General features: G+C 36.7%; 1 protein-coding gene across 1 annotated transcript in view; it reads left to right on the forward strand.

Moving 5' to 3' along the window:
* LOC104547508 (ryanodine receptor 2) overlaps positions 1–24,966 on the forward strand; it is a gene marked incomplete at its 5' end in the record, with an annotated part of 90,676 nt that overhangs the window by 43,659 nt on the left and 22,051 nt on the right. Inside the window, 12 exons of the mRNA XM_010193227.1 lie at positions 287–310; positions 5,544–5,643; positions 6,559–6,638; positions 8,493–8,569; positions 9,129–9,202; positions 16,071–16,151; positions 16,530–16,618; positions 17,513–17,641; positions 18,698–18,802; positions 21,648–21,729; positions 22,381–23,684; positions 24,072–24,136. Of these exons, the coding sequence (XP_010191529.1) occupies positions 287–310; positions 5,544–5,643; positions 6,559–6,638; positions 8,493–8,569; positions 9,129–9,202; positions 16,071–16,151; positions 16,530–16,618; positions 17,513–17,641; positions 18,698–18,802; positions 21,648–21,729; positions 22,381–23,684; positions 24,072–24,136 (2,210 nt within the window). The remainder of the gene's footprint in view (positions 1–286; positions 311–5,543; positions 5,644–6,558; positions 6,639–8,492; positions 8,570–9,128; positions 9,203–16,070; positions 16,152–16,529; positions 16,619–17,512; positions 17,642–18,697; positions 18,803–21,647; positions 21,730–22,380; positions 23,685–24,071; positions 24,137–24,966) is intronic.

The raw sequence follows: 24,966 nt of genomic DNA on the forward strand, positions 1-24,966 counted from the left end.
GTGAGGTGAATGAATAAATTTCTTAGTAAGAGATTTATTAGTGCTCCTTACCAAAATTATAATGGGTTCCTTGGTCAGCATTCAACTTTATCTTTTGAGAGAAGATCCTATTCATTTGTTTCTCATGATTATTTTTTCTGTCGCTATGAAACTTATGTTCAAATAATGTATTAATCTGTTCAAAAGACAATTTTATGTATGTATTTGGTCAGTCACCTGCAGAAAAAAAATTTTGGACTTCTTTTTCTTATTGCTATTTCGCTTCTTGTCCTTGCCCTTCCTTAAGGTGACAGGATCACAACGCAGCAAGGTAAAACAAAAAAATGTGTGTGTATTTGTCTGGGTCTAATTTTGTGACTTTTAGGCCCAACACCTTGGATAAGTCCAACTACAGGGTCTTGAAAACGTTTTTAACATTTCAGTTCCAGCACGACATCTCTACCAAACCCTTCTTGCACACAAACTCTTTTTAAAGACTCCAAGAATTATTTACACGGAATATGTCATATAAAATTAAGTTGCCATTTTGGGGAAAACAGTGTCATTTGGCTTGTCCATATTGTTTTGCTGTTCTTGCCTTTTGTGCATCAGTTATCTTCTTTCTGATTATAACTGAGTTTGAGTGACTAAAATAATTTATTAAGCTCTTAAAGGAAAACAGTTTGACTTTTCTTCTGTATCTTAGCAGACATGCATTTCTGATGCAGTAGTAGAATTCTGCTTCCAACATTTGTCACAAAGAGAGCATCAATTATATTATAGTTTATCTATGATTCAGATCCTTTGGAGCAGGCTGAGTCCGTAGCCTTTGTTGTGATAGTATTTGTTAGGAACTGTATAATCACTCCATACCTGAAGTGATTCGTACTTATTCCAGGTTTTCTCTAAATGCATAGAGGCAATAGCTCTGAAATGTCAAAGTTAATTATTTTTATTAACTCACTTTCTTAGACAATCTTTTATGTCTCATCATGAAAGTCTCACCATTTGTTTCTAAAAGGTGGTCCAAGCCTACTTGCCTACTTCATGCAAGTAGAAGTCTCAGGTCCCATTGTTGACTCAGGCTGCTTGCTGATAGCCCCACAAGGTTGATGCTCTCAGAGGAGGTGTGATATCTGGGATAGCTAATTTTTGATTCTGAGTTATTTAAATATAGTTATTTGGTTTGTGGCTAATGGCAGCTAGGCTAAATAGAGATTACTCACTCGAGATTGGCAGTGCACAGGTTTCGCTGATGGTCAGACTCCAGTCAGTAGCTTCAAAGGTCATTGTCCATAGGGAATATGGGGAACAATTACAAACTTCTCCAGTGAAAAGAGGAAGGTGGTTTTGGTGTTTTATTTACTAGTGCTTCTATTAACATTCAGTTCTCAAAAGAAAGAGGTTCCCATACAGCTGTGGAAAGAGATGACGTGTTCCAGATCGACTTCAGTTTTACACCTTCAAATGTTTGCACAGAGCTGTTCACCTTTACATAATAAAGGCATTATCCTGGAAGATGAACTCACACAGCTTCACAAAAAATTGTTTAAAAGGTATTGTAATTGCCACAAACACAAAGTACATATTACAGCTCCCCGAAAGAAGTATATAAGCAATCTAATAGTATAGTTTCTTTGTTTCTTCCACTAATTCAGCTATTCACATACTACATGTCTATCCCTCTGCCTATCTGGTTGCTGTACACTAAATGCTATATGCTCCATAGAAAGTTTTCTGTCTTGCTGATTGAGAAGTATTTTAAAAGGGAAAAACACACAACTGTAAATAATCCTTGCTTCCTTCATGCATGCCAGGAAACAGTTGTAAAGATGTGAGATTGTAGATACTAGCTGTGTGTGTATGTACGTGTGTGCATTTGTGTGTTTCTGTTTGTCCATCTGTTTCAGAGTCTGCTGTTAAAGGCAGTTCTTTTATTCTGTGCCCTGTGTGCATGTGAAAAGACTGACTGTTCAATTTGTGTGGGAACAAAACTCTACTGCTCCTCAGACTTGAAAAATGTGATGTTTGAAATGCTGAATCTTTTCACAGTCAGAGCAACAGAGAACTTTGGGCAAGCTTAGAACTCGATAAAAACGACAAGTGTGTTTTATTGTCAATTTTCATGCCCATATCTCATGCCACGTAGTCTCATTTTTGTACAAATAATCTCTAGTGGGGTCACTGTGTGGGCAGCAGGGAGGTCACAGTATAAACCCATGATAAAGTTGTCTGAATGTTGCTCTGTGCCTGTGTGCATTTGCCTGCTTGTACTGCTTTGAATTATGGTGATTATCTTTGCTCCTTGCCCTCTGTTAACTTTCTATCACACTGAGCAGACACTCAACTGACTCCTTGTGGGGTCGATGTCAGCATCACCCTTGGCTCTGTCTGATAGGAAATTCTTCCCAATCACAGGGTTTCACTAACTGAATGCAAATTGGTTTTTGCATTTGAGTCACTGGCTTTACTGTTTTGATGCACATTAATGTGCTCTTAATATGATGGGAACTCAAAAACAGGAATCAAAACCTAGCTTGTGTTTTTAAAATAAATAGATTTAAATTGGCTCGTCGCTGGAAGAAATGAAATGGGGAAGACAGAGCTTCCTATGTCAGTTTTCTTCATCCCTGTTACTGGTTTGTGGATAGACTTTTGTATTCACTAGACTTTTGTCAAAATGATGCATTGTGCCTTTGCTAGTCTCAGGCACAGAAAGACCTCCAAATATTAGTACATACAGATAATACGAGCTCTTACGGCTCTCACCCGTCGGAGATGGTCACTCTTGCCTCTCACTACCACAAAGCCTGCATAAATGGACCACAGACCACGTATATATTTTTGTTAAAGAAAGATACCAGTTAAGGTCAGACCCTACGATCAATGTATCAATTCTTAGGAATTAAACATTCCAATTAGTATACAAAAATGTGTTTCTTATTAGATTTTTCCTACCCATAGTGGAATGTATCCAACCTAACACGTAGTTACACTAGCCTCAACTACAAGATAAGTTATTTATACATCCACTACAAAAACAAAAACCTATTGGTTAAGTAAGATTTGATCAGTTTTCATGTGTTGTTGTAAGGGGGTAGAGTTCTTTTGTTTTTTCCTAGGTAGTGATGTTGATACTGTGCTATTTGTTAATGCCAGGGTCATCTTTCATTTTTCTTCTTGTGCTCCCTACCACGCTATTTCCATCAGTCAATGTACGGGCATTTCTAAGCGATCAGCCTTGTCCTTTTAAATGGAAAAAACCCAAGATAAAAGAAATATGGTATTCTTTGAGGTTTGTTTTTTTTGTTGTTTTGGTTTTTTGGTTTTTTTTTTTTTAATCTGGTGAACTATTTTAAATGTTTCATTTGGTATGACGTATTTTTACTATTGTGGCAGTTTTGTGAATGACATGGTAGTTTTCTTGACATCGGCTGGCAAGAACTGAAGTGCAGAAAGCCATGCTGGTAGCGCAGTAATAGCATTAGCAGTCAGCACATCTTAGAGAAATGGTGACGCCTTGGCCAGCCAGCAGCTCTATCAGTTTATTGTACTTTCTGTACGATGGGTAGCCCACTTCATGTCAGCACTGCCATCGCATACGTACATACTTATATGTATATATAAGTATATGTATTAACATTGCGTGGAGAAAACAACAGTGAAAATACATTGTCAACCTGAAGAAGGCATCATGCTGTTAGGGGAGTTATCATCAAAGGAATGGTTGGCTTTAGAAGAAATGTTTGCGGTGAGTTTTTGGTGGTAATTTTATTTTGGTTGTTTTCTGCTTTGTCACTGGTTACCTAGGCAAGAAGTGTGTGCCTGCTCATGTAGCCTGTAGGTTATGGAGATGTATCTTCATGATAAGCTCTCTTACAAACTTAGCAAAAAGTACTGTATAATGAAAGTAGTATAACTGATGTTAGGCTTCTGAACAAGTGAATAATAAATGTTGCAATGGAAGAAAAATGAATGATTGTTGGGTCTAAAATGAAAAGTAACTAGAAGAAGGAAATAGTTTTGTGGTTTTTTTTAAAAAAAGAAACACTGATAAATTTTCAGTGGCATCTGAAGCAAATGAAAATATTTTATTGTAGCTGTATTGAGCCTGTAATGTCATGGTTTTCTGGTGGTTTGTGCGTGTGTTTGTGTGTGTGTGTATGTGTGTGTGTGTGTGTGTATATATTTCTGTTTTGTTTTTGTTGAACTCCCAGGAAGAGGTTTAAACATGAAGGCAAAACTTTCAAACCTCAGCATGGCTAAATATGAAGCAAAGCTGCATTTTTTTTTTTCCTTTTTGTGCCTCCATCTAGATCTGTCACATAATTTAAGGAAAAAAGAAAGATACAATTTAACCACAGGAGAGCTAATAGTGTGAAAAAAAAACCCCTGATGAATTTTGTTTCCGCAGCACGATATTATCAAAGATTTAAGAAAAAAATTTGCCAGCCTCGGCGAGAACTCTCTGGTAACAGCATAAATGTCTGTGTTGGTTTGCTTTTGAGTTAAAGGTTTCTTTTTTCATTCATTTGAACATATTTCTCTTTTTTACCTCTTCTTTTTTAATTTTTCATACCCTCTATTTAGCAAGCCTTCATTTTTTAAACCTCTTCCATCTTCCAATGTCCTTTTTCCGTACCTTGGATGGAAAGTTTCTGGCAGCAAAGCTGTCATTCTGGCTCCTTCTGCTGCAGCTCTTCCTGCTTTTAGGTCATACATGTTTTGGGCGTTTTTTTGGACATGATACCAACTGGTCATGTCATGGTCCTTTTGAGTAAGCTTTTTACCACGCCATCCGATGGGCTCGCTGTCATAGGGCTCTATGCAACTGCTATTTTGCAACTTCTACTGCTTAGTCATCCTCAATTCTCCAGCAAACTTCTATTAACGTGGTGAAAGTTCAAACTCAGCCAGAATTAACTGTGCCTTTATGTTTGCTCTTTATGTTCTTCTTTATGTTTTCAGTAGTAGTTTAAATGATAAAGAACGAACTTCACCATTGCTCAAGCAACGCCATGCAGTATCGTTTGTTGCCGCTAGAGAATGCAAAATATAAAAGCACAGTGTATTCTATCAAATATTCTGTTGGTAGGGCGGGCAATCTATATTGTAATATAATGATATGTTTGGAAAAAAATTCTGAGATGCTTCCGTTACTCTGGTATTCAGCAACAACTTGCAACTCAAGTACTACTGAGCAGTATGAAGTTATGGTCACGCTATAGAAGACGATTAAGAGTATAAACTGTTGCACAAAAACACGGCACAGAAGTGCGAGTTTGATATATACAGTCTATATATAATGAACATGGGCTTTGAACTAACGTAATGATTTCCAATTGAGATGAGTCTTTTCAGATAAACTGCTAAAAGCATATTAAAGAAAATACTAAGGGGGGAATATTACTTGAACATGTTAAATATCTGTTCAGTAGCATTGTATGTATTAAATTGGTCCACGATGTTGCCATAGAGCCCATATACTAAGAGAAAACCAAAAACCTTTGGAGAACGGATAGTGACTGAAGTTCTCATCTTAAATGACTGGAATTTTTATTCAGGAAAAAGAAATGGAAAAGCAAAAACTTCTATATCAACAAGCCAGACTGCACGACCGGGGTGCTGCTGAGATGGTTCTGCAGACAATCAGTGCTAGTAAAGGTAATATTTCCTTGTGTAGATTACATATTAAACTTTATTTCTAATGATCTTTGAAACGATTGTAATTCTTACTGGGTAAAACCTGCAGGTGTTTGACACTGAAGTTTGCTCTCAAAATGCACCCAATGTTTCAAAAACTATTGACAGCTAATCCAGAAAAGTGTAATGAATAATTGTCATGAGGTGGCTTTGGTTGTTACTGGTATTAATTTTTCTAGTGATGATTGAGAGGGTGTGTGAAAAAGTTGATAGCGTTAGCAGTATGCAATGACAAAAAGGCCCCCAAATTCTGGGATGCGTACGGTTCTGAAGTAGGTGTAGACTTTGGTCCTTCCCCCTGCCTCCCCAGATATCTAATTTATTGGTGTAAAACATTTCAGAAGTGTAAGTTATGCTTTTGTCCCTTAGATACCATCTCACTCTAGAGTTTGATGCTTTCATTGTCTGTTCTGTTGTTTCTACAGTAGTGATGTTTTAAAAATTCCTGTTTGCAAATTTCATTTACTGTAACTAAATGCTTTGGATTGCTGTCATTTTCTGAAGAAACAGGACTAGACTGGCATGCAGAGGAGACACACTGTTGAACTTGAAAGCTGGCTTAAAATTGTGCACCCAGCCTTAAATCAACTGTTGGATGGTCTAGCAAATGAAACATGATTTATATTCATTGAGCTTAGTTCTTCCTGACTTATATCCTGCTTCTCATGTGCTGTGTATGCATTGCACTGTGTCTGTAGGTACCCAGGAAGATGCTAACTCACACTGGAGTTCACAAAAGAAAAATAGGTCTGTTTGGCAAGAGAAACAAAAAGGCCTCTTCTGATAAATTACCACTTAAGTCATTGTGTGAATACATTAATAGAACATTCTTATTTTTATATATGATCTAAAATTTTATTTTATAATCATTTTAAGGTGAGATGGGGCCGATGGTTGCAGCTACCCTAAAGCTAGGGATTGCCATCTTAAATGGAGGGAATTCAACTGTTCAACAGGTAAGGGACTTGGTTATTTTCACACATTCTAATCAATATATGTCTTTATATCATGATAATTATTACTGTAGTAGTGCATTATGTAATGTGTCTATTTGTCAGGTGCTGTTTATCCTGTTACTTTCATTCCCTGAAGAAAATAGAGTGCCTTGTTTGCTAGGTACAGATTTCTTATTTGGATACATATAATTAATCTACAGAATACAAGGCTAAAATAAATTTGTTTTGCACTTCAGCTGGAAAGGGGAAATTTTATGAGAAATCATTAAATTTTAGAGGAGTTCTGTGGGAGGGGAGGATTTTGTGGGAGACAGCCATTGTCCTCTAGCCAGTAAAGTACAATTGCTGACCCCAGTCTTCATTGAAAAAAAAATTTACACAACTTCAGAGGTCCTTAGCATGTGCCACAGAGAGTCTTGGTGATAAAAGCAGAGAATGAGTTGAAGATCCCTGAGTCCAGGAGGCTTCATACTTGCCACTACTACCTTGCTGTAGGGCAAATGGGGACAGCTCATGTCCCAGGCCAAGCAACTGCTGAAGCAGCTGATTGCAGCCAAAAGTAATGTTCTTTTCAGGGGCTATCATTACCAGGAATTGACTAGAAAGACCACAGAGTGTGCAGAAAAGTATCTGCTTGAACCATAGCCAGTTTTCTCTGATGTCATGATGTTAAATTACTAAGGAAAATTGTGATATTTGTATATAGTTATTTAATCTGAATTATAATACAGCAATCTAAATTTTAAAAAATTATTTGGTAAAGTCTTAAAGTAATCAGAATGCAGGAAACAGTTATTAGTACAGTTACAGTAATACTAATACTACTAGTCTAAATTACGTACCTATAAAAACATCAGCAGTAGAGTTAAAATCGGTATCTTTTCAGTTGCCTTATTTCTACCTGTTTTCCCTGGTGTTCCTTTTCAATTTTCCTTTAGATCCTAAGATCAACTCTTCAGTCTTCCCTGGGAAGAATGGCAGGGGTGGGGGGAGAGGTATAGAAGTGGTTTTAAAAGATTGTTGTCATCATCATCATCTGGAGTTCTTTGCTTCAATTAGTATGGTGGTATTGATGATGGCCTTATTTTTCTGTGATCTTGGGCCTACTTGGGGTTATGCTGATATGTTTTCTAAACACCGTCTGCTTATGTGCTCTTTCATTTTGGAAGTTACTTATCCATTTTTCCTATTATTTTTTTTACTTGCAAAAAGAGTTTTACCTCATTTACAATGTGATTTCTTGTAGCATTCCTATGAAGATTGATCTGTGAACATTGTGACTTTTGTTCACAAATACCAGGGACCTCTGGTCTGAACCTATACCTTCACCCTACCACACTTTTTTTCTAGAATCAGAGTTTACTCCACCAAGTAACTTCTTGTTATTGCAATCTATTATTAGCTTAAACAATTACCAAAAATACTTATGTGACTACTCACATACTGTTGCAGTTAAAGTACCCTAAACCAGAATGAAGTTATGGCAAGCTTTGTTCAGAGTCGAAACAGTAGTGTCAGTACGAATTTGTGCCCTACTGGTGGCAAGATTGTATTTATGTTAAATGCTAATTTCTGCTGGCTGCGTAGACTTTAGTTACTATCTTTATTTTCCATGTTTTAGGGAGGAATATCCAAAATGGATGACCTTCTTTTCTGCAGATGACATGAGCATTAAATATTTTTTATTTTTGATACCCGGATTTTTCTCTGCAAGACTCTTATCCAATTTGTAAATATTAGAGATATTTCAAAACACCAGCATCACTAGTAGTCTAGAACCCATAGAATATTAAACTAGATTAACACATAGTATAGATATTAATTCTCTGTGTAAATTATTTGTGTTTACTGCAGAAAATGCTTGACTACCTCAAGGATAAAAAGGATGTGGGATTTTTTCAGAGCCTTGCTGGTCTTATGCAGTCCTGTAGGTAAGAAAATATCTCCTTCAAAAATTTATTATTTTACATTTAGGTTTTATTCCACAGGATTTATAGTTTTGTACAGCTCCTCTACGTACTTATTGCAGACAGCACCTGGGGACTGTAATGTGCCAAATTTGAGGTAAAGGACAAGATGGTGCTCATAGTATAAAAATCTTCATATGATGTGGATCTTTTACGTCTGTGAAAGAGCTCTTTTCACAAATATGTATGGCGTTTGTGTCTGTGGGGCCAGATGGGATCCATCAAGGGTACTGGGGGAGCTGGCAGAAGTGCTTATATTCCCCATTTTTTGGTCAGTCATAAAGAGCTAAGTTCTATTATCATTTGCAAGGCAAAAGCTGGTTAAGTCTGTAGAGCTGTTTCATAATCTTGTAGCAGACATATATTAAGTCACTGGACTGTATCTACTTGACATTAGTATGATTATATACTTAAATGAGATCACAAATCCTTCTCTATCTTTCACAAAAATGAAACATTGCATATATTTAATATATAATATATTTAATTAATCACAGGATAAATGTCATTTTTCACATTGCAGTGTTCTTGACCTAAATGCATTTGAACGCCAGAACAAAGCAGAAGGCCTTGGCATGGTGACTGAAGAGGGTTCAGGTACTGTTGATTTAACGGAATCAATCTGTAAACTTTTCTACATTTTGCAGTAGCAGGCTGAATTTGAAAGAGCCCTGTAAATATATATCTAGAGTCTGAAGCTAAAATATGGTTCCTAAGAGTGGTTTATATTTAATTGGCCTACTTAAACCCACACTTGTCAATAGTAAATCACTAGCTGAGTTTCAGAACAGTCTCAGAGGACTCTCACCCATCATTCTGAAGAAGTGAAGACAATATGTGTAAAATTTAAAACAGATTCAAGTTCCAAACAGCAGTGTTTTTGCATGTAAAACATTTCAGAAGTCCCTAACTAGTTTCAGCATAAAATGAAATTAAGAGTTCCCATCTGATTTCTTAAGCTATCTTGGCTGGAATGAAAACCAGACAATTTAGTTAAGCAGTAAGCTAAATATTAGAGGTTGAGGGAACTGTATCTGCTGTTTGGAAAAAAGTCTGCTGGGAAAGCTTTTTCTTTGAAATAATTCTTTTCTGTTTGTCTTTGGGGAAATACTACAAAATTTTCACTTTACTTTTGACTTTTAACCAATTTGGCTTCCTGACCTCTGTGTTATCCGTTCTCTGTCCATCTCCTTCCTCTGTCTAACAGTAAGGTCTGCTGCTCCCTTACTGGGATTGTCTGGAAACGTCAGATCCATTCTTAGGTGACTTAACAGAACTCCCAACTAACATTTTCTCCCCTTACCTTTTTATGGTGCATTTTTTATGTTTAAATCCTACAGTAACCTAATCTTTTAACATGTTTTTATCTTAAAAAACAAGGTAAAAAAGCTTGACTGCATCATCATTGCTTCTTTTGGGGTTTCATACTTCATACCTGCACCACTGCATATCTCATGGGCTGTCATGCCTGGAGCTCTTTTATGTGGCGTATTTCTTGAATATCCAACTGCTTGTCTCACATCAAAATTGTGAACTATTAAATTTGATTGAATGACTTCAAGAGCTGTCATAAATGCTGCTTCTCCAAAAGTGCTCCCAAAGTTTGAATTTTAGATCAAATCCTCTAGACTTATATGAGTAAATGAAGTAAAATGAATCTGTATGAATAAAATTGGGTCATAAGATTGTAGATTGAGCACAGATGCAGCTATCTGGCGTTTTGGCCATTACTTTCATGTTTTACTGAAGATTATTCTGCACAATGTTTTGCTCTTTTGGACAACATTTCTACTACTGAATAATTAAATTTATTATTTATAGTGTTGGATTTTGAAATGGACTGTCAAGATATCAGCTCATTTTTCTTTTAACCACTGCCTCTATTTCTAGAAATGACAGATTTTGCATGCACATATAAGCAAATCTTTAAACACCGCATAATTGACTCTGTGTTGCAGTATTTCTGTGCTTCTTCATTTGAGGGATTTTTTTTTATTATTATTGTTTGCTAGGGTTTTTTAAATTTTTCTCTTTTAGTACAGAACTAATTTTGCTTAAACCAATACTAACTATATTTTGTATTTGCTAACAACAACTTATCAACTTTTTTCCTTTTTTCCCCGTTTCCTTTTCTTTGAACTAATTGTCCTGTCCTCCCTTCCTCAGTCATCACTCATGAACGTGGTAATTATTAAAAACAACTGCCTATTCTTTATTTTTCCTGCTGTTAGCTTTGTGTCAGCACTGTACAGCTCCTGATCACCATTAGATCTTTTGTTCCTGTAAGACTGTTAAATTAGTGGGTTCTTTTCTATTATTCTTACAATTGTGTATTCCAGACTTCCTGTTTTTTGTGTCAACTCTCCCCACTTTCTTCTTCCTCCCTTTCTCAGGATTTGCACAGTAACTGGCACGCTAGATGTAAGAGCAGCAAGCTTTTTTAAACTTTTTTTTTCCTGTTCTTTTTTATTTATTTTAGTGAGCCCAGTATTTGCAATGGATAAGTGTTAAAAAAAATATATATATCTATACCTACCCAAAGCCTTGTGCTGTAGCCCTCCTGTAGCATTTCTGTCGTGTACTGGATGTGGCTTTATCACTGCATTGATTTGTGCAGGAAATCAGTGGTGGATCCAGTGTGGATTTGAGGGGGTTGGTAAGGAGAGGACTTGCCACCAGCCAGGTTTGTCTAATCCAGTCAGGAGTTGATACCAGAAAGAGGTGGTGCCTTTTTAACACCACCTGATGTGTTGAGGTTCCTACACCCCGCATGTTCCTTGCTTCATGGCAGGGTGGTTGGAACTAGATGATCTTTGAGGTCCCTTCCAACTCTAACCATTCTATGATTCTATGATTTGTAGGAGCAGCTGCCATGAGATGTTCCTGTCGGCATGGGAAATGAGAATTTACGACACAAAACGTGCATACCACTCAGCAGAAACAACAAGCTGAAATACAGCATATGTCTTTTCATCAGCCAAATGTTGGGGAGGGCAATGATCAGGATTTTTATTTGTTTTCTCAGTGGAAATTTTTTATTTGGCAGATTAACAAAATTCTACACTTAGGATCATGTGTTTTCATTTTCTTTGTTACCGAGCAGCAGCAAAGTCAAGATACAGTAATCCCACTATGTCAAAGATTTGTTGGCACAAAGGGATAGCATTAGTTAACAGACTATTTTATACGTATTAATATTCAGCTACTGGAAATTCAAGGAAACAGAACAAAGCAAAGCCAAACAACAAAAAGACTGCACTTTCCTTTTCAGGGTTGCATTATGCTTGATATTATGTTGATAATAATAATTATATCATAATTATGCTATCAATTAATACTTGTTTATATTATGAAGCACACCTTTTTCAATTACTTGAGAAGCTGTTTACTCAAGAGCTGTGCAGGTGCTGCTGTTGATAGCTGATAGTATTATGAAACCCAGCCCCTGCATCTCTGGGGTTACTCCTGTAGTGAACAGGATCCTAGATGTTATGGGATACCTGAGATCATATTTCTGTTTGCAATCCTATGAATAACCCTCTGTAAATACTACAAAGGAAGTACCAAAGATGTGGAAATGTTTTCTCCCATTCCTTTTTTTGAGGGAGGTACTTACTCTATGAGTGATTACTTACTCCTCAATTAAAGACAATTTTCTTGATTCCCAAGGGAATGATGGAATATAGAATGTGCACTGTAGCCCCTTTCTCATGTCTGAATCTGATGCAGAAGCACATTCATGAGTAACTGTCATTGAGTTTACAACCTATCAGCCTGCAACTACTCTTGCCAAAGATAAAGCAAAACTGCTGGTGACACTTATGGCAATAAAGTAAGGGCAGCACTTATTTCTGGTCCCACGTTAACCTTGGCAATAGGTAGAAAGCCCTGTACCGAGTCCATATGTACATGAGATTTATTACTCTATTCCAACTGTTTCTTCATGCCATCCACATTGTAAGCTCCTTTTCCTGCTGTTCCTCTGACTGGCATTACCTTCCCTTGCCAACCCCTGGAACCCCCACTGGTAATGTCGATGGGTCCTTAGCAAATGTGTTTCTTACTTGGTTTTGTGATGTACTCAATGTTATTTCTTCTATATGTATTATGTTGTTGGATTGTTCTGTTTCCTTTTCAAAAATGGGGGGTTAAACACCAAAGACATATAGAAATGCTTGTTATCTTGCATTAGTTTTTCATTTCACACTCATATTCTGTGCTATTTCGCTGTGAGCCACAAACATCTTGAAAGTGTAATGTTTTTCTCCTTTGGAGAGACTTGTTTTACTGTTGTGGTTTAACCTCGCAAGCAGCTAAACACCATGCAGTTCACTTGCTCAACACCTGCTCCTCCATAGTGGGATGGAGAAGAGAATTGGGAGAGTAAAAGTAAAAGAACTAGTCAGTTGAGATAGAGACTAATAATTGAAATCAACCAAAGTAAAACAATAATAACACTAAAGACTGGAAACCAGAACCTTGGAAGTAGTAAATACTGGCGTGTTACCATATCAGTCTCAGCACAAACCCAAAACAAAACTCTATCCCAGCTAAAGCTGTAATATCACTTGTGTTCACTAAAGTGAACACTGCAGTTTTCTCAGAAATCCAGCTCCACTGAAACATTAAAAGGGAATTCTAAAAGTCAGTCCCAGCAAAACCAGGACATTTACTTATCATATGAAGTAAAAAATTTAAGATGTTAAGTTTACACTTAGATTATGTTGACCTGTTTTGTTTTCCTGTTTATCAGGAAAGTTCTATTTTTTCCTTCAATATTTGAATATTGCATTATTTCATTCTCCATAAGTTCCCAGAAGGCTTATTGTAATAAAATATAATTATTTTTATAAATTTCATCTGATTAAGTAGGTATTAAAGGACTTTCTATTAAACTCACTGAGAATCGTACACATGCCATATAATAAATAGCTATAATGAGGCTACGCAGCAGAGATATTTTCAGCCATTAGTAATGTGAAATCAATAAATATGCTTCTGTCCTTCACCAACGTAGTCACACTGAAAGTGGATGTTAAAATTCAGCATGATGCATGATAGCCTACATTTGGAGGGACGTTTTCTGCTTTGATATCTCTGTATTTGAATAAGCATTTGCATTTAAAAGGAAACTTCAGTAGCTTCAGAGAAACTTATGTGTCACTCAGTGAGAAAACAAGCGCATGTCTTATTTGAATCAGATTCGTGAGATGTCAAAGGCATGCGGCTCTCTCAGTCCAACCCAATATTGCCTGGATCTTTTGATAAGAATAAATTCACTTGGTTTACCGTGTAAGAGCTTGGCTCTTACTTAGCAGCCATCACAAAGGAGCCTTGTTCCTTTTTGAAAGGATTTGTATATTTCTGTAATATGGAGCATCAGACAAATGTTTCTGAGTAGTAATGGAAGTCAGATCTTTTCGATTGAGGATTTAAAAAAAAACCAAACACACACAAAAAACCCCGGAGTGAGAGAGAATTATTAAACTTGAACACATGCACTTTCAAGGAAAAAAACTATGTATTTCATTTTTCATTCAATCTTATTTTTGTTTCCTACACATGATACCTCTGTTCCTATATATCACAAACACAAGCTACCAGTTTTGCAAAAGCTACAAGCTGAAAGCCTTCCTCTGCGCAGCCATCTCATTGACACCCAGCATGAGCAATGGCAGCGTTTTACCTCTAAGCGAATACATGCCAGAATATACGTCGTGACCACAGAAATTAAAGAACATGGTTTCATGATAACCTACATCATACTGTGTGCAGTGTGTATGTTTGTAAGCATGCTATCACCGTGAATCTTTTTGTGTGCTGGCATGGATGTGTGTGCACAGCAGCAAAGGTTGTTCTTGTAGATTTTATGGAAAGCAATAGATCTGCATCCTGGTTCTGTCGCTGCCAGTGCAAGGAACATAAAATTAAAACTCCTGACAATACCAACTGTGGGTATAGTCAGATTTTGATCAGCTGTAGAAGTTGAAAACCAGGATTATTTTAAATTGTAGTATGGCCAAGCTGTTGGAAACAGGGTTTTTGCTTCATTTTGAAATACGTAAAAATATTTCCAAAAGGAATGGACCTTTCAGCTTATGTGAAATTCTGTACCTAAACACCTTCTCATTTTGCAGAATTTTGTGATAAATTGTATTAATTTTGTGATTTCTTTATTGTGGAGCTAACTAAAAGACCCTTCCAAACTCTTCTAATATTTAAATTGGAATTAATTTATTAATCGTAGAATCACAGCATGGTCAGGGTTGGAAGGGACCTCTGAAGATCATCTAGTTCAACCCCCCTGCTAGAGCAGGATCAAAAAATGTTTTTGTGAACACAGGATTTTGAAGTTCAGATAAAAGCCTAAAATATCTCCCTGTTAAAAAAACCCCACAACTTCATAATTTGTTTGCAGTTTGCATACATTTTCATCTTCTTTCCTTTTGTTGTCTACAAATAGCACTTGGCCACACATTCAAATGATGTATATTCTTAAGAAGGTTTTTTTAAAGTTTTTATAGCTTCTATTTTTGTTGCCGTACACATTCCAAATATTTTTCGAAGTCCTGAATGGGAATTTCCTTCCTTTCCATAGATGGGCTTTATGGTTTTGAACACTGGTGTTTTTGTCCTCCTCTGTCCTTTTATTGGCTGGTCCGCATTGTGCTCAGTGGTGGTAGGTTTCTGGGATCAGTGGTTCTTTCTCCACTTCCCATGTCAGTGTACAAAGTTAACTGTATGTATTGAAGTAACTGAAATAGTGGCGTGTTAATCGAGGGCTTTTTAGTTTGCTTTTTCCTATGAAGAAATAATAAAGTAATTTGAAGCTTCATGCATTTGGAAATCAGCTGTTTACCAAAAAACTTATCTTTATACATTAGCTGGAGAGCCTAGTTCAATAAAGCCCATTGGTATTTGTTCTAGTTCATCACGAGTTTATTGCCTTATTTTGTCAGGGGAGATGAATTCCCAACATCCATTTTGTGTCAGCAGCAGACAGGTGCTAAATCCACAAATAGTTCAGCCTGAATAATTGAGAATGGGCACAGCTGTACATTTCATGGGTTATTTTAAGGTGTTTTAAAATTTAATAGTTTATTTGGGGAATCATTTTCATTACTGTTTGATTAAAACTCTTAAGTACCTCATTTTGTGATGAATGAGAACCAAGTTAATCCCATCCTAACCTTTGCATGCAATGCAGCATTCATGCCCAGTAAAGTCAAACCAGAATGTAAATCATGGATTATTTGTAAAATGTTGCCAAGCTCATGCTGCCATGTTTATAAATCAAAAGTTCCATTTATTTTTTTTTAACCAAATAAGTATCTGCCAAGCACATGTCATACATCCTTCAGATAGCCTGGTGGTTATCTATTTTCTCTCTTAAAATTAAATATGGAGATTTTCTTACATTCCTTGGCAGCCCATGATAACCTGCTTCTATCTGGCCTTTCCACAGGAGAAAAGGTGATGCAGGACGATGAGTTCACCTGTGACCTCTTCCGCTTCCTTCAGTTGCTCTGTGAAGGCCACAATTCAGGTTTGTGGGCGGACTGCGGCCAACTGAGCCATGGCGGGGGCATCTGGGGAGAAAAGCTCCTCCAGGATTGGCAGGCTTCACAAAATACTGTGAAAGGTGGAGTGGCTGCTAGACTGTGCATGAAAGGAGAATATTTCTGCGGAATTAAATTGCCAGGTTTTTAAATCAGCTTTAACTTTGTAGAAATGAGGATGGCTTCCAAAATGATGAGTTTTGGGTTTTGATCTATGTGAGAAAAATTTATTTAGGAAAATGTACGTGGTCATACTAAGCTATACTTTCCTAGATCACGTTAAATCAGAACTAATTTGCAGAATTAGTTTTGTAAGTCTTTAACATTTAAATAAATTGGAATTAAACTTTTATTTGAATTTTTAGATTTTCAGAATTACCTGAGAACTCAGACTGGTAACAACACAACTGTTAATATTATCATTTCCACTGTCGATTACTTATTACGAGTTCAGGTAGGTTAACTTACATACTAATTAAGTAGATGACAGTAATGAATTGCTTATATACAATATTTACCACTTTAAAAAAATCATTTCTTTTGATCATAAAGCAGAAGTTTGTATGTGGAGACTGAATTTCTTAATTTCTCTGGAATTTCCTTCAGCAGTAGATGGCTTGCTGCCACAAATTTCTAGTTACAGAAAAATCAAATGTCATCCATATCACAAAATATTTCGTTTTCTTAGCAGAACACATTTATTTGTCATTATGTTTATTCTGGCCACTGTAGCTTATTTTGATGAGATGAAACAGATGAGCCTGACCACGGGGCTGCTTTATGGCTAGTAACGGGATGGCACAGAGTGAAGCATAAGAACAGTGCGTCATATTCTAAGAAGGAAAAAAAAAAAGCAAAGAGAAAAAACAAAATCAAAGGCTAGATTATAAATCCTTTAACCCTCTGATTTAAATTATCTTCTTAATCTTTAAATATGAAAACATAACATTGCAATAATGCAGTATAGAGAAAATCATAAAATCTGATTTTTTTTCCACATTTCAGCGTGTGAAAAGACATGAAAAAATATGTTGTGGTAAATGTTAATAATTTTAACCTGTTATTCGCATCTCTCTGAAAATCACTGTGCGTGATATTTAATATACTTTGTTGTGTTGGTTTTTTTTTTTAATTTATCTAGTTAAGTTTACCCTTTTGAATCCCTTGAGATGAAACTACAGTTCTTGAAGTAATACTTGAAAGTTCATGAGGGGTCTAAGAGCTTTATAAATGAAACACTTTTCAGAACTAGAATGCTATTTAAAGGTTTTTTTCTTATCTCAGTGAATAAACAGTTAGAGACAGTTTGATGACATAATCTCTTTGTGCTTCTCACAACTGTTTTTAGGAATCCATTAGTGATTTCTATTGGTATTATTCTGGGAAGGATGTTATTGATGAGCAAGGACAACGAAATTTTTCCAAAGCCATCCAGGTTGCAAAACAAGTGTTCAATACTCTCACGGAATATATCCAGGTAAATTAATTTCAGGAGAATTTTACAAAATTCGAAGAAAATTAATCATACTTTTGACATGAAAATGTAATGTAGCTAGATATAATGTAGGTGGAAATAGACTGTGGATATATATATGCTTCAACATTTTTTTAGTGCATACACTAAATTAATTAAATGCACATTACAGCTGAGAATTGTAGAGATGTACTTGAGGTAGGCGTGGCAATAAATGCAATTGGGATGAATCCTGCCTAAATACTAATAAAGCAGTTCTTCCATGATGTGTTAGAAATTCAGTGTAATTTAGTGCTTAGTTAATTCCTCATGTAAATCAGGCAACAATATTTCTGTTTGTTTATGTATAAAATAAGCAGCTTAGAGAGAATCTCATAAAACAGTTATGTGTCTATTGTTTTCATTCAAATGAAAACCAGTATTATCAAAATAGTATTTTATAGTTCATGAGGATGAAATGCGATAGCATAGAACTGATTAAATATGAATAGAGGCTGCATATATCCATGTGCGTACATGTTTTTAATGTATACATGTTTGGCAAATCACAAGGGGCATTGCTGGCTGTTAAAGATTTTACTGGTTATCCTTTGAGGCTCCAAAAGATCCTATATTCCTGCTTTCCAGAAGTTGGAAATTTTGGCAGAGTATTCTTTAGAATGTGTTCCACAGCAGCTGAAATATGCGGAGGGAGAAAAACACTGCATTAACCTTCTGTAAAGTTATTTGTGATTTACAGAACTACACAGGGAAGGTGCAGCTTGAAGATCTGTACCCTTTTAGCATTTCCAGTTTGAAACTGCAAGCAGATACACTTTTTGTGGTTCCAAACGAGTAAATTTGGTCTTGGCTAAAAGAGAGGCAGTGTGATTATTAGGAATAGGTATTGCTTACAGTCCGTGGTGTTATTAAATAGATAGTTCTATATGTGTTTAATTTTTCATAACAGTTTCTAAAGGACAGGTCTGAACTCTGCATTGCCTGTATGCATCCTTTCTTGATATTGTTGAGTTTCTTGCAAATGAATTCTGCTTTTCTGTTTTGTTGCCTGAACGCTAGGGGCCGTGTACTGGGAATCAGCAGAGTCTGGCTCACAGCAGGCTATGGGATGCGGTGGTTGGTTTTCTCCATGTGTTTGCCCACATGCAGATGAAGCTGTCTCAGGTATCTTTTTGTTTGCTTTTTTCCTTGTAAGTTACTAACTTTTCTGTAAAAGATAAACAGACTTGTTAATATGTTTGAAGCATTAATGACAACAGTTAATAGGGGAGAAATGAGGAAAAATGAGAGACAGAGGTGATAGAATTCAAAAGAGTTGAGGGAGTAAATTACAAAATGCTGTAATTGGATTGCTGGCCACAGGCACAAAGCTGATCAGATCAAGCTGCAAATGAAGCATTTCCCTGATATTCAGAAAAACCGAGCCAGTTCCTGTCCTTCATACGCAAGTCCTATCCCAGTGTTTTCTGCAGTTTTGCACAAGCTTTTATGCAGGACTCATCTTCACGGATACATACTGCACTGAACCCTACTTCATCGTTGTTGAACCCTTGTTCAATGCATGTCTATAGCTAAGCCTTTTCTACTGTTGGTAAAGGATGATGGTAATTTGACCTTAGAATGGATGAGTTGCTTTTGGATGTGAGTACTCATTTCATAAACTATAGTAATAGTTTAGGGGACTGGAGTAGACAGCTCTTTAGGAGGTTGAAATTAGGTGAGAAGAATCCTATCCTTGAGCAGTGCATTTTTCAACTTCTTACCTTTTTAAAAGGTAACATCTTAACTGAATGTAGTGATCCTAATTTTCTAAAATAATTTTACATTCTCAGAAAAAAGTGCCATAGCTTGTAAAGGTTTCAGTTGTTGAGGAATACAGCTCTGAAGGGTCTGAGGTTTTTAGATTTTATTATTTGGTTCCAAATGTATCCATGTAAGCATTCTTTGCATAAATTGAAATAGTCATGCTCAAATTATTTTCCTCCCAACCCTTGGGACTTTATGACTGCAAGTAGGCTGTTTGCTTGGATTTGGAGATGATGTACTTACAGGTGTGCTTCTCATTCTTTGTGGCTAGATAGAGGTCTTCTTCCAGCAAATGGTATCACAGTGAAACCTGTTTTTCAAGAGTGATGCATTCAGTTTCTACTGAAGTGTATTTCTAAGTGCCTGTAGATACTGTCCTGGTTTTGGAACATCTTCGTTATTTTAAGAATTGGAAAAATAGTCAATATTTGGATAGGGCACAGTGGTGACTACTGTGCTTTTTGCCTGTACTGCTAAAGCAACATGGAAAGCGGTGTTACAGACAGTCAGTCAAACACATCACAGAATCACAGAATATTAGGAGTTGGAAGGCATCTCAAAAAATCATCTAGTCCAACCCACCTGCCAGAGCAGGTTGGAAGCTCTCTGTTGATTGGGAAATACAATGTGGCTATTGGCAAGATATTTTTACAGTAATAACAAGTTTATAGCCTCAGCTGTGCCCAGTGTGGCTTCATACAATCTTTTAATTACTGCATTTAGAAAATAATGATCCTCATCCTGCCACTTCAGAGCGAGCCAGGAAGCTTTGCTCAACAAGATCCACTGCAATGTGTGGAGTTACTTGTGCTGCTCTCTGGGATGACAGAAACACCCCCTGCTCCAAATGTGTGATAAATAGCGATGGTGTCTTTCACTGCTGTGGAGCTCAAGCTCTTGGCCTTTGGGAGCTCGTTTAGGGGTCCAGCAGAGTCTTGGGAAAATAGACATGGACTCACTTGTTCATTTATATTTATTGCAAGAACGTATTAATAAGCTTTTCCGATTCTGTTGAAATGCCAGTTTTCAAAGGTGTACATTGTAGCTAAATGGATTTATAAGGAGTTGCCATATGACTTCTATCTGTATGAAGGGCCTGCCTAGACTAAGTATTGGGTCTTTATTTTAAATTGGGAGTTTCCAGAGTGCTTTTGGAGAATATTTGGAGCAAGATTTACAGAGGAACAAAACTAAATTACTGGCTTTTTTTTGGTGGGGTTTTTTCCATTTTCCTTCTCTAGTCTTTTACTAGGAAGGAGCAAGGTTATATTGGTAGTACTTCTTAAGAAATCTCTGTAAGGCAGAAAATGAAAGTAAAATTTTCAATCTAAATAAACAAAGATAACCCAGATTGTAAGCAACTTTTGAAGTGAGAAGGTTGATAATGGAAACTTAAAAGACAAATCAATTGGAGATCTTTGTTATTTCCAGCTTGTGCTATATTCAGTCCAAGATCCAAAGTGCCATAAAATACCTTGAGTTTGTGACACTATACACTGAAGTCCAGCAATGCTCATGGATGTCTTATCAACAGCATAATTCAACAATGCATTGCTGAGAAATAAATTAAGTATTTGAATAAATCTAATCAGATAGACTCCAGGTTGAAATAATTGTCAAGCAAAATAAACTTGGTAAGCTGAATGAGATAAAAGATTGCTAGAACAATCAACATCATGTCTACTTAGGACACATCAATGGTACCTTATTAATACATACTTTGAAATTTTATTGCAACTTTTCTTTCTCCCAGAAGAAATGCAGTGGCCTGTAATAGAATCGCTCTGAATTGTGTTACACATTGAGTTCTGTGCTGCTGCCATTGTTGGTTTTACAAGGCTTCATAGCTATCAACTTGATTAAACCAACAGCAACGATATTTTAGCTGACAAGAAACATTACAGGGATCATTTGTGAGCTTGACATACCGCTATTGCTTTAAATTTTTTCATCACCTTCAGTTTTCACTTTGTCTTTATTAAATTACTGTCTTCTAAACAGATTATCATGTAAATGATCCTGTAAATGTACTGTAAACAATCAAGAAATTAAATCTATTTCTGTGATGTTACCAGCTTTGACACTAGTAGCTTCTTAATTTCTAAGTCTGTCTCATTTTTACAGGGTGAAGTGTGCACACAGATATATAAATGTCAAAGAAGTCAATAGATATTTTATTATATATCTTGTGTTCATTATTTAGGATTCCAGTCAAATTGAATTACTGAAGGAATTAATGGATCTTCAGAAGGATATGGTTGTCATGTTGCTGTCTATGCTGGAAGGTAATCAAAATATAATTTGAAATCCTCTTTCACAGTTGTTCTAGCAAAGTATTTACCTTTATGATTTTCTTCATGTGAGAAATAATGCTCCATTTTCCTTTGGGTTTTTAATTTTCATGTCCCAATTGTGAGAAGAGTTCTTAGGTCTTAAAGTGAATGACAGATTTATATAGTGTAGTTGGTACAGTTTATATTAATTCTGGATATCATAAGTGTATAAAATCCAACTCTGGCAGAAGCTTTACTTTGTTTCCATGAACTTGGCTTCTCTTTTGGCATAGGTGAAAAGGTTTTTACGAATGAATTTAGAATCCTGAGTTCTAGGAACTGAACCATTTATCAGTCATTTTATTACCATCTTTTCTATATTGCGTCTAGTGACTAAGTTCAAGGTCCTTTATAGCTAGTACCTGAAATTAAGATTCCCTAGAGAATGCAATCATTGTCAAGAAATCCTACTATTTCTTTAGGTATTTGTATTACTGCTCCCACTACTAGTATAAGCTTTGTGATTTTGCAGCTGGCTTTCCCATGTGATTGTGTTAACCAATAGTTTATTATTCTTCATGTTTGATTGTCATTATTACACACTTTTCTTTATCAAGACATTTGCGGCCATCATTGTCTCTAACTTCATGTCGTCACATCTAGGTAATGTTGTGAATGGAACTATTGGCAAGCAGATGGTCGATATGCTTGTGGAATCATCCAACAATGTGGAGATGATTCTGAAGTTTTTTGATATGTTCTTAAAATTGAAAGATTTGACTTCCTCTGATACATTCAAAGAATATGACCCTGATGGTAAAGGAATAATTTCCAAGAGGGACTTTCATAAGGCAATGGAAAGCCATAAGCATTACACCCAGTCTGAAACAGAGTTCTTGCTGTCGTGTGCTGAAACAGACGAGAATGAGACTCTGGACTATGAGGAGTTTGTGAAACGGTTCCACGAACCTGCCAAAGACATTGGTTTCAATGTCGCTGTTCTCCTGACCAACCTGTCGGAACACATGCCCCATGACACCCGCTTGCAGACTTTCCTTGAGCTGTCGGAGAGTGTGCTGAATTACTTCCAGCCTTTCCTCGGACGCATAGAAATCATGGGCAGCGCGAAGCGCATCGAACGGGTTTATTTTGAAATAAGTGAGTCAAGTCGGACTCAATGGGAGAAACCTCAGGTAAAAGAGTCCAAGAGACAATTTATATTTGATGTTGTAAATGAAGGCGGGGAGAAAGAGAAGATGGAGCTCTTTGTTAATTTCTGTGAGGATACCATCTTTGAAATGCAACTGGCTGCCCAGATCTCCGAGTCAGATCTGAATGAAAGGTCAGCAAATAAAGAGGAGAATGAGAAAGATAAGCCTGAGGAACAGGACCCTAGAATGGGTTTCTTTTCTCTCGTGACCATGAAGTCAGCATTAGTAGCTCTCAAGTGTAATTTAATGGCTGTTATGAAAATGCTCAGTATGAAGAGCCTAAAGAAACAGATGAAAAAAGTGAAGAAAATGACCATGAAGGACATGGTCATGGCTTTTTTTTATTCCTACTGGAGCATTTTGATGGGCTTACTACATTTTGCTTGTAGTGTTGTCCGGGGCTTCTTTCGCATCATATGTAGTTTGCTGCTTGGAGGAAGCCTAGTAGAAGGAGCAAAGAAAATCAAGGTGGCTGAACTATTAGCTAATATGCCAGATCCCACACAGGATGAGGTACGTGGGGAAGGAGAAGAGGGGGAAAGGAAACCAACAGAAGCTGCGCTGCCTACAGAAGACCTGACAGATCTGAGAACTTTATCAGATGAGAGCGATCTACTCTCAGATATATTTGGTTTGGATTTGAAACGAGAAGGTGGACAGTATAAATTGATCCCTCACAATCCAAATGCTGGTCTGAGCGATTTATTGAGCACTCCCTCCTTAGCTCCAATGCCTGAGGTGCAGGAAAAAGTCCAGGTAACTGTTCTTGTATTTCTGCTGAATGTTTCTCTCTTTCATATGTTAAGTATAGTCATGAAAGAAAACTTGCATCTATGTTTTTCTGGGTTTTGTGACATGTTTTTTAAGGAATCACGTATAATTGCTGGTGTTTACCCTCTCTGACATCCTAAACTTGAATTCCCACAGCTTTCTCTAAACACATGGTGGTTTTGTTTGCTTTTAATTTGGTGTTAAAATGTCTCTTCATTGGTGTAAATTGAATGGTCATCCTCTCTCAGGGTTTCAGTTGTTTAAAAAAAAGAAAGAAAGCCTAACATGCTGCACTCTATGTATCCTATTAACTAACTCTGTGTTGTATTATAGTGTTTAGAAACCTTTTCGTTTTAATCTGACTTTTTATAGGAGCAGGTGAAAGAAGATGAAAAGGAAGAGAAGGAGGAAACAAAATCTGAACCTGAAAAAGCAGAGTATGTATTATTTTAACATGTGAACCTACAAAACGTGGTTTGTTTCACTGGAAAAACAGATCGATTTTTACTTACTTCTTTGCCTGTAATTTTGTGGATTTTGTTGTTGTTACTGTTGTTGGTTGGTGTTTTTTTAATTATCCTCCACATCTGTGCACATTTGCAAGGAAATTCCATGTAAATAACATAACTCAGAGATTTCTTGAATTTCCCTCTTTTAGCAGCCTCCTTTGTAATGTCCATTTAGTTTTCTTGAAAAAGTTTTTAATTGGAGTCATCATCCCTGGGGATATTTAAAAGACAGGTAGCTGAGGTCCTTAGGGACATGGTTTCGTGGTGGACAGGTTATGGTTGGACTTGATGATCTTAAGGGTCTTTTCTAACCAAATTATTTGATGATTTGATGAGTGCAGTGTTTGGCACCGTTAGGTACTCTGAAGCCACTCCTAACAGAAGACAAATTTCCAAGTGAACTTTGGAGTGGATGTCTGTCAAGTGTATTCTAGTGAGAGAAGCAGCTTAGGACATCAGTTATTCTCTTTGTAGATAGGTACAGAGAAATTAATAATGTAACATATGAGTTGCCTCTCAGTCTGGTTTGGCTTCACATAGGATCCTGTGATCCTTTCATCTGTCTTGCTGTCACGGTAAATTAACTGCCGAGTTAATTCACAGTTGCTTAGGTCATGTGTTTGGAGAAAGCAGCCCACTAACTCAACTTTCTGTAATCGGGCAGAGTCGTGATAATCACACATCGGGTCCTGTCAAGCTTGCTTATTCTTGTCTCTTCCTGGAGTGGTCACTTGTGAACTCCTCAGCTGGGCAGAAAT

Source organism: Mesitornis unicolor, unplaced genomic scaffold (genome assembly GCF_000695765.1).
Source record: "Mesitornis unicolor isolate BGI_N332 unplaced genomic scaffold, ASM69576v1 scaffold931, whole genome shotgun sequence".
NCBI lineage: Eukaryota > Metazoa > Chordata > Aves > Mesitornithiformes > Mesitornithidae > Mesitornis > Mesitornis unicolor.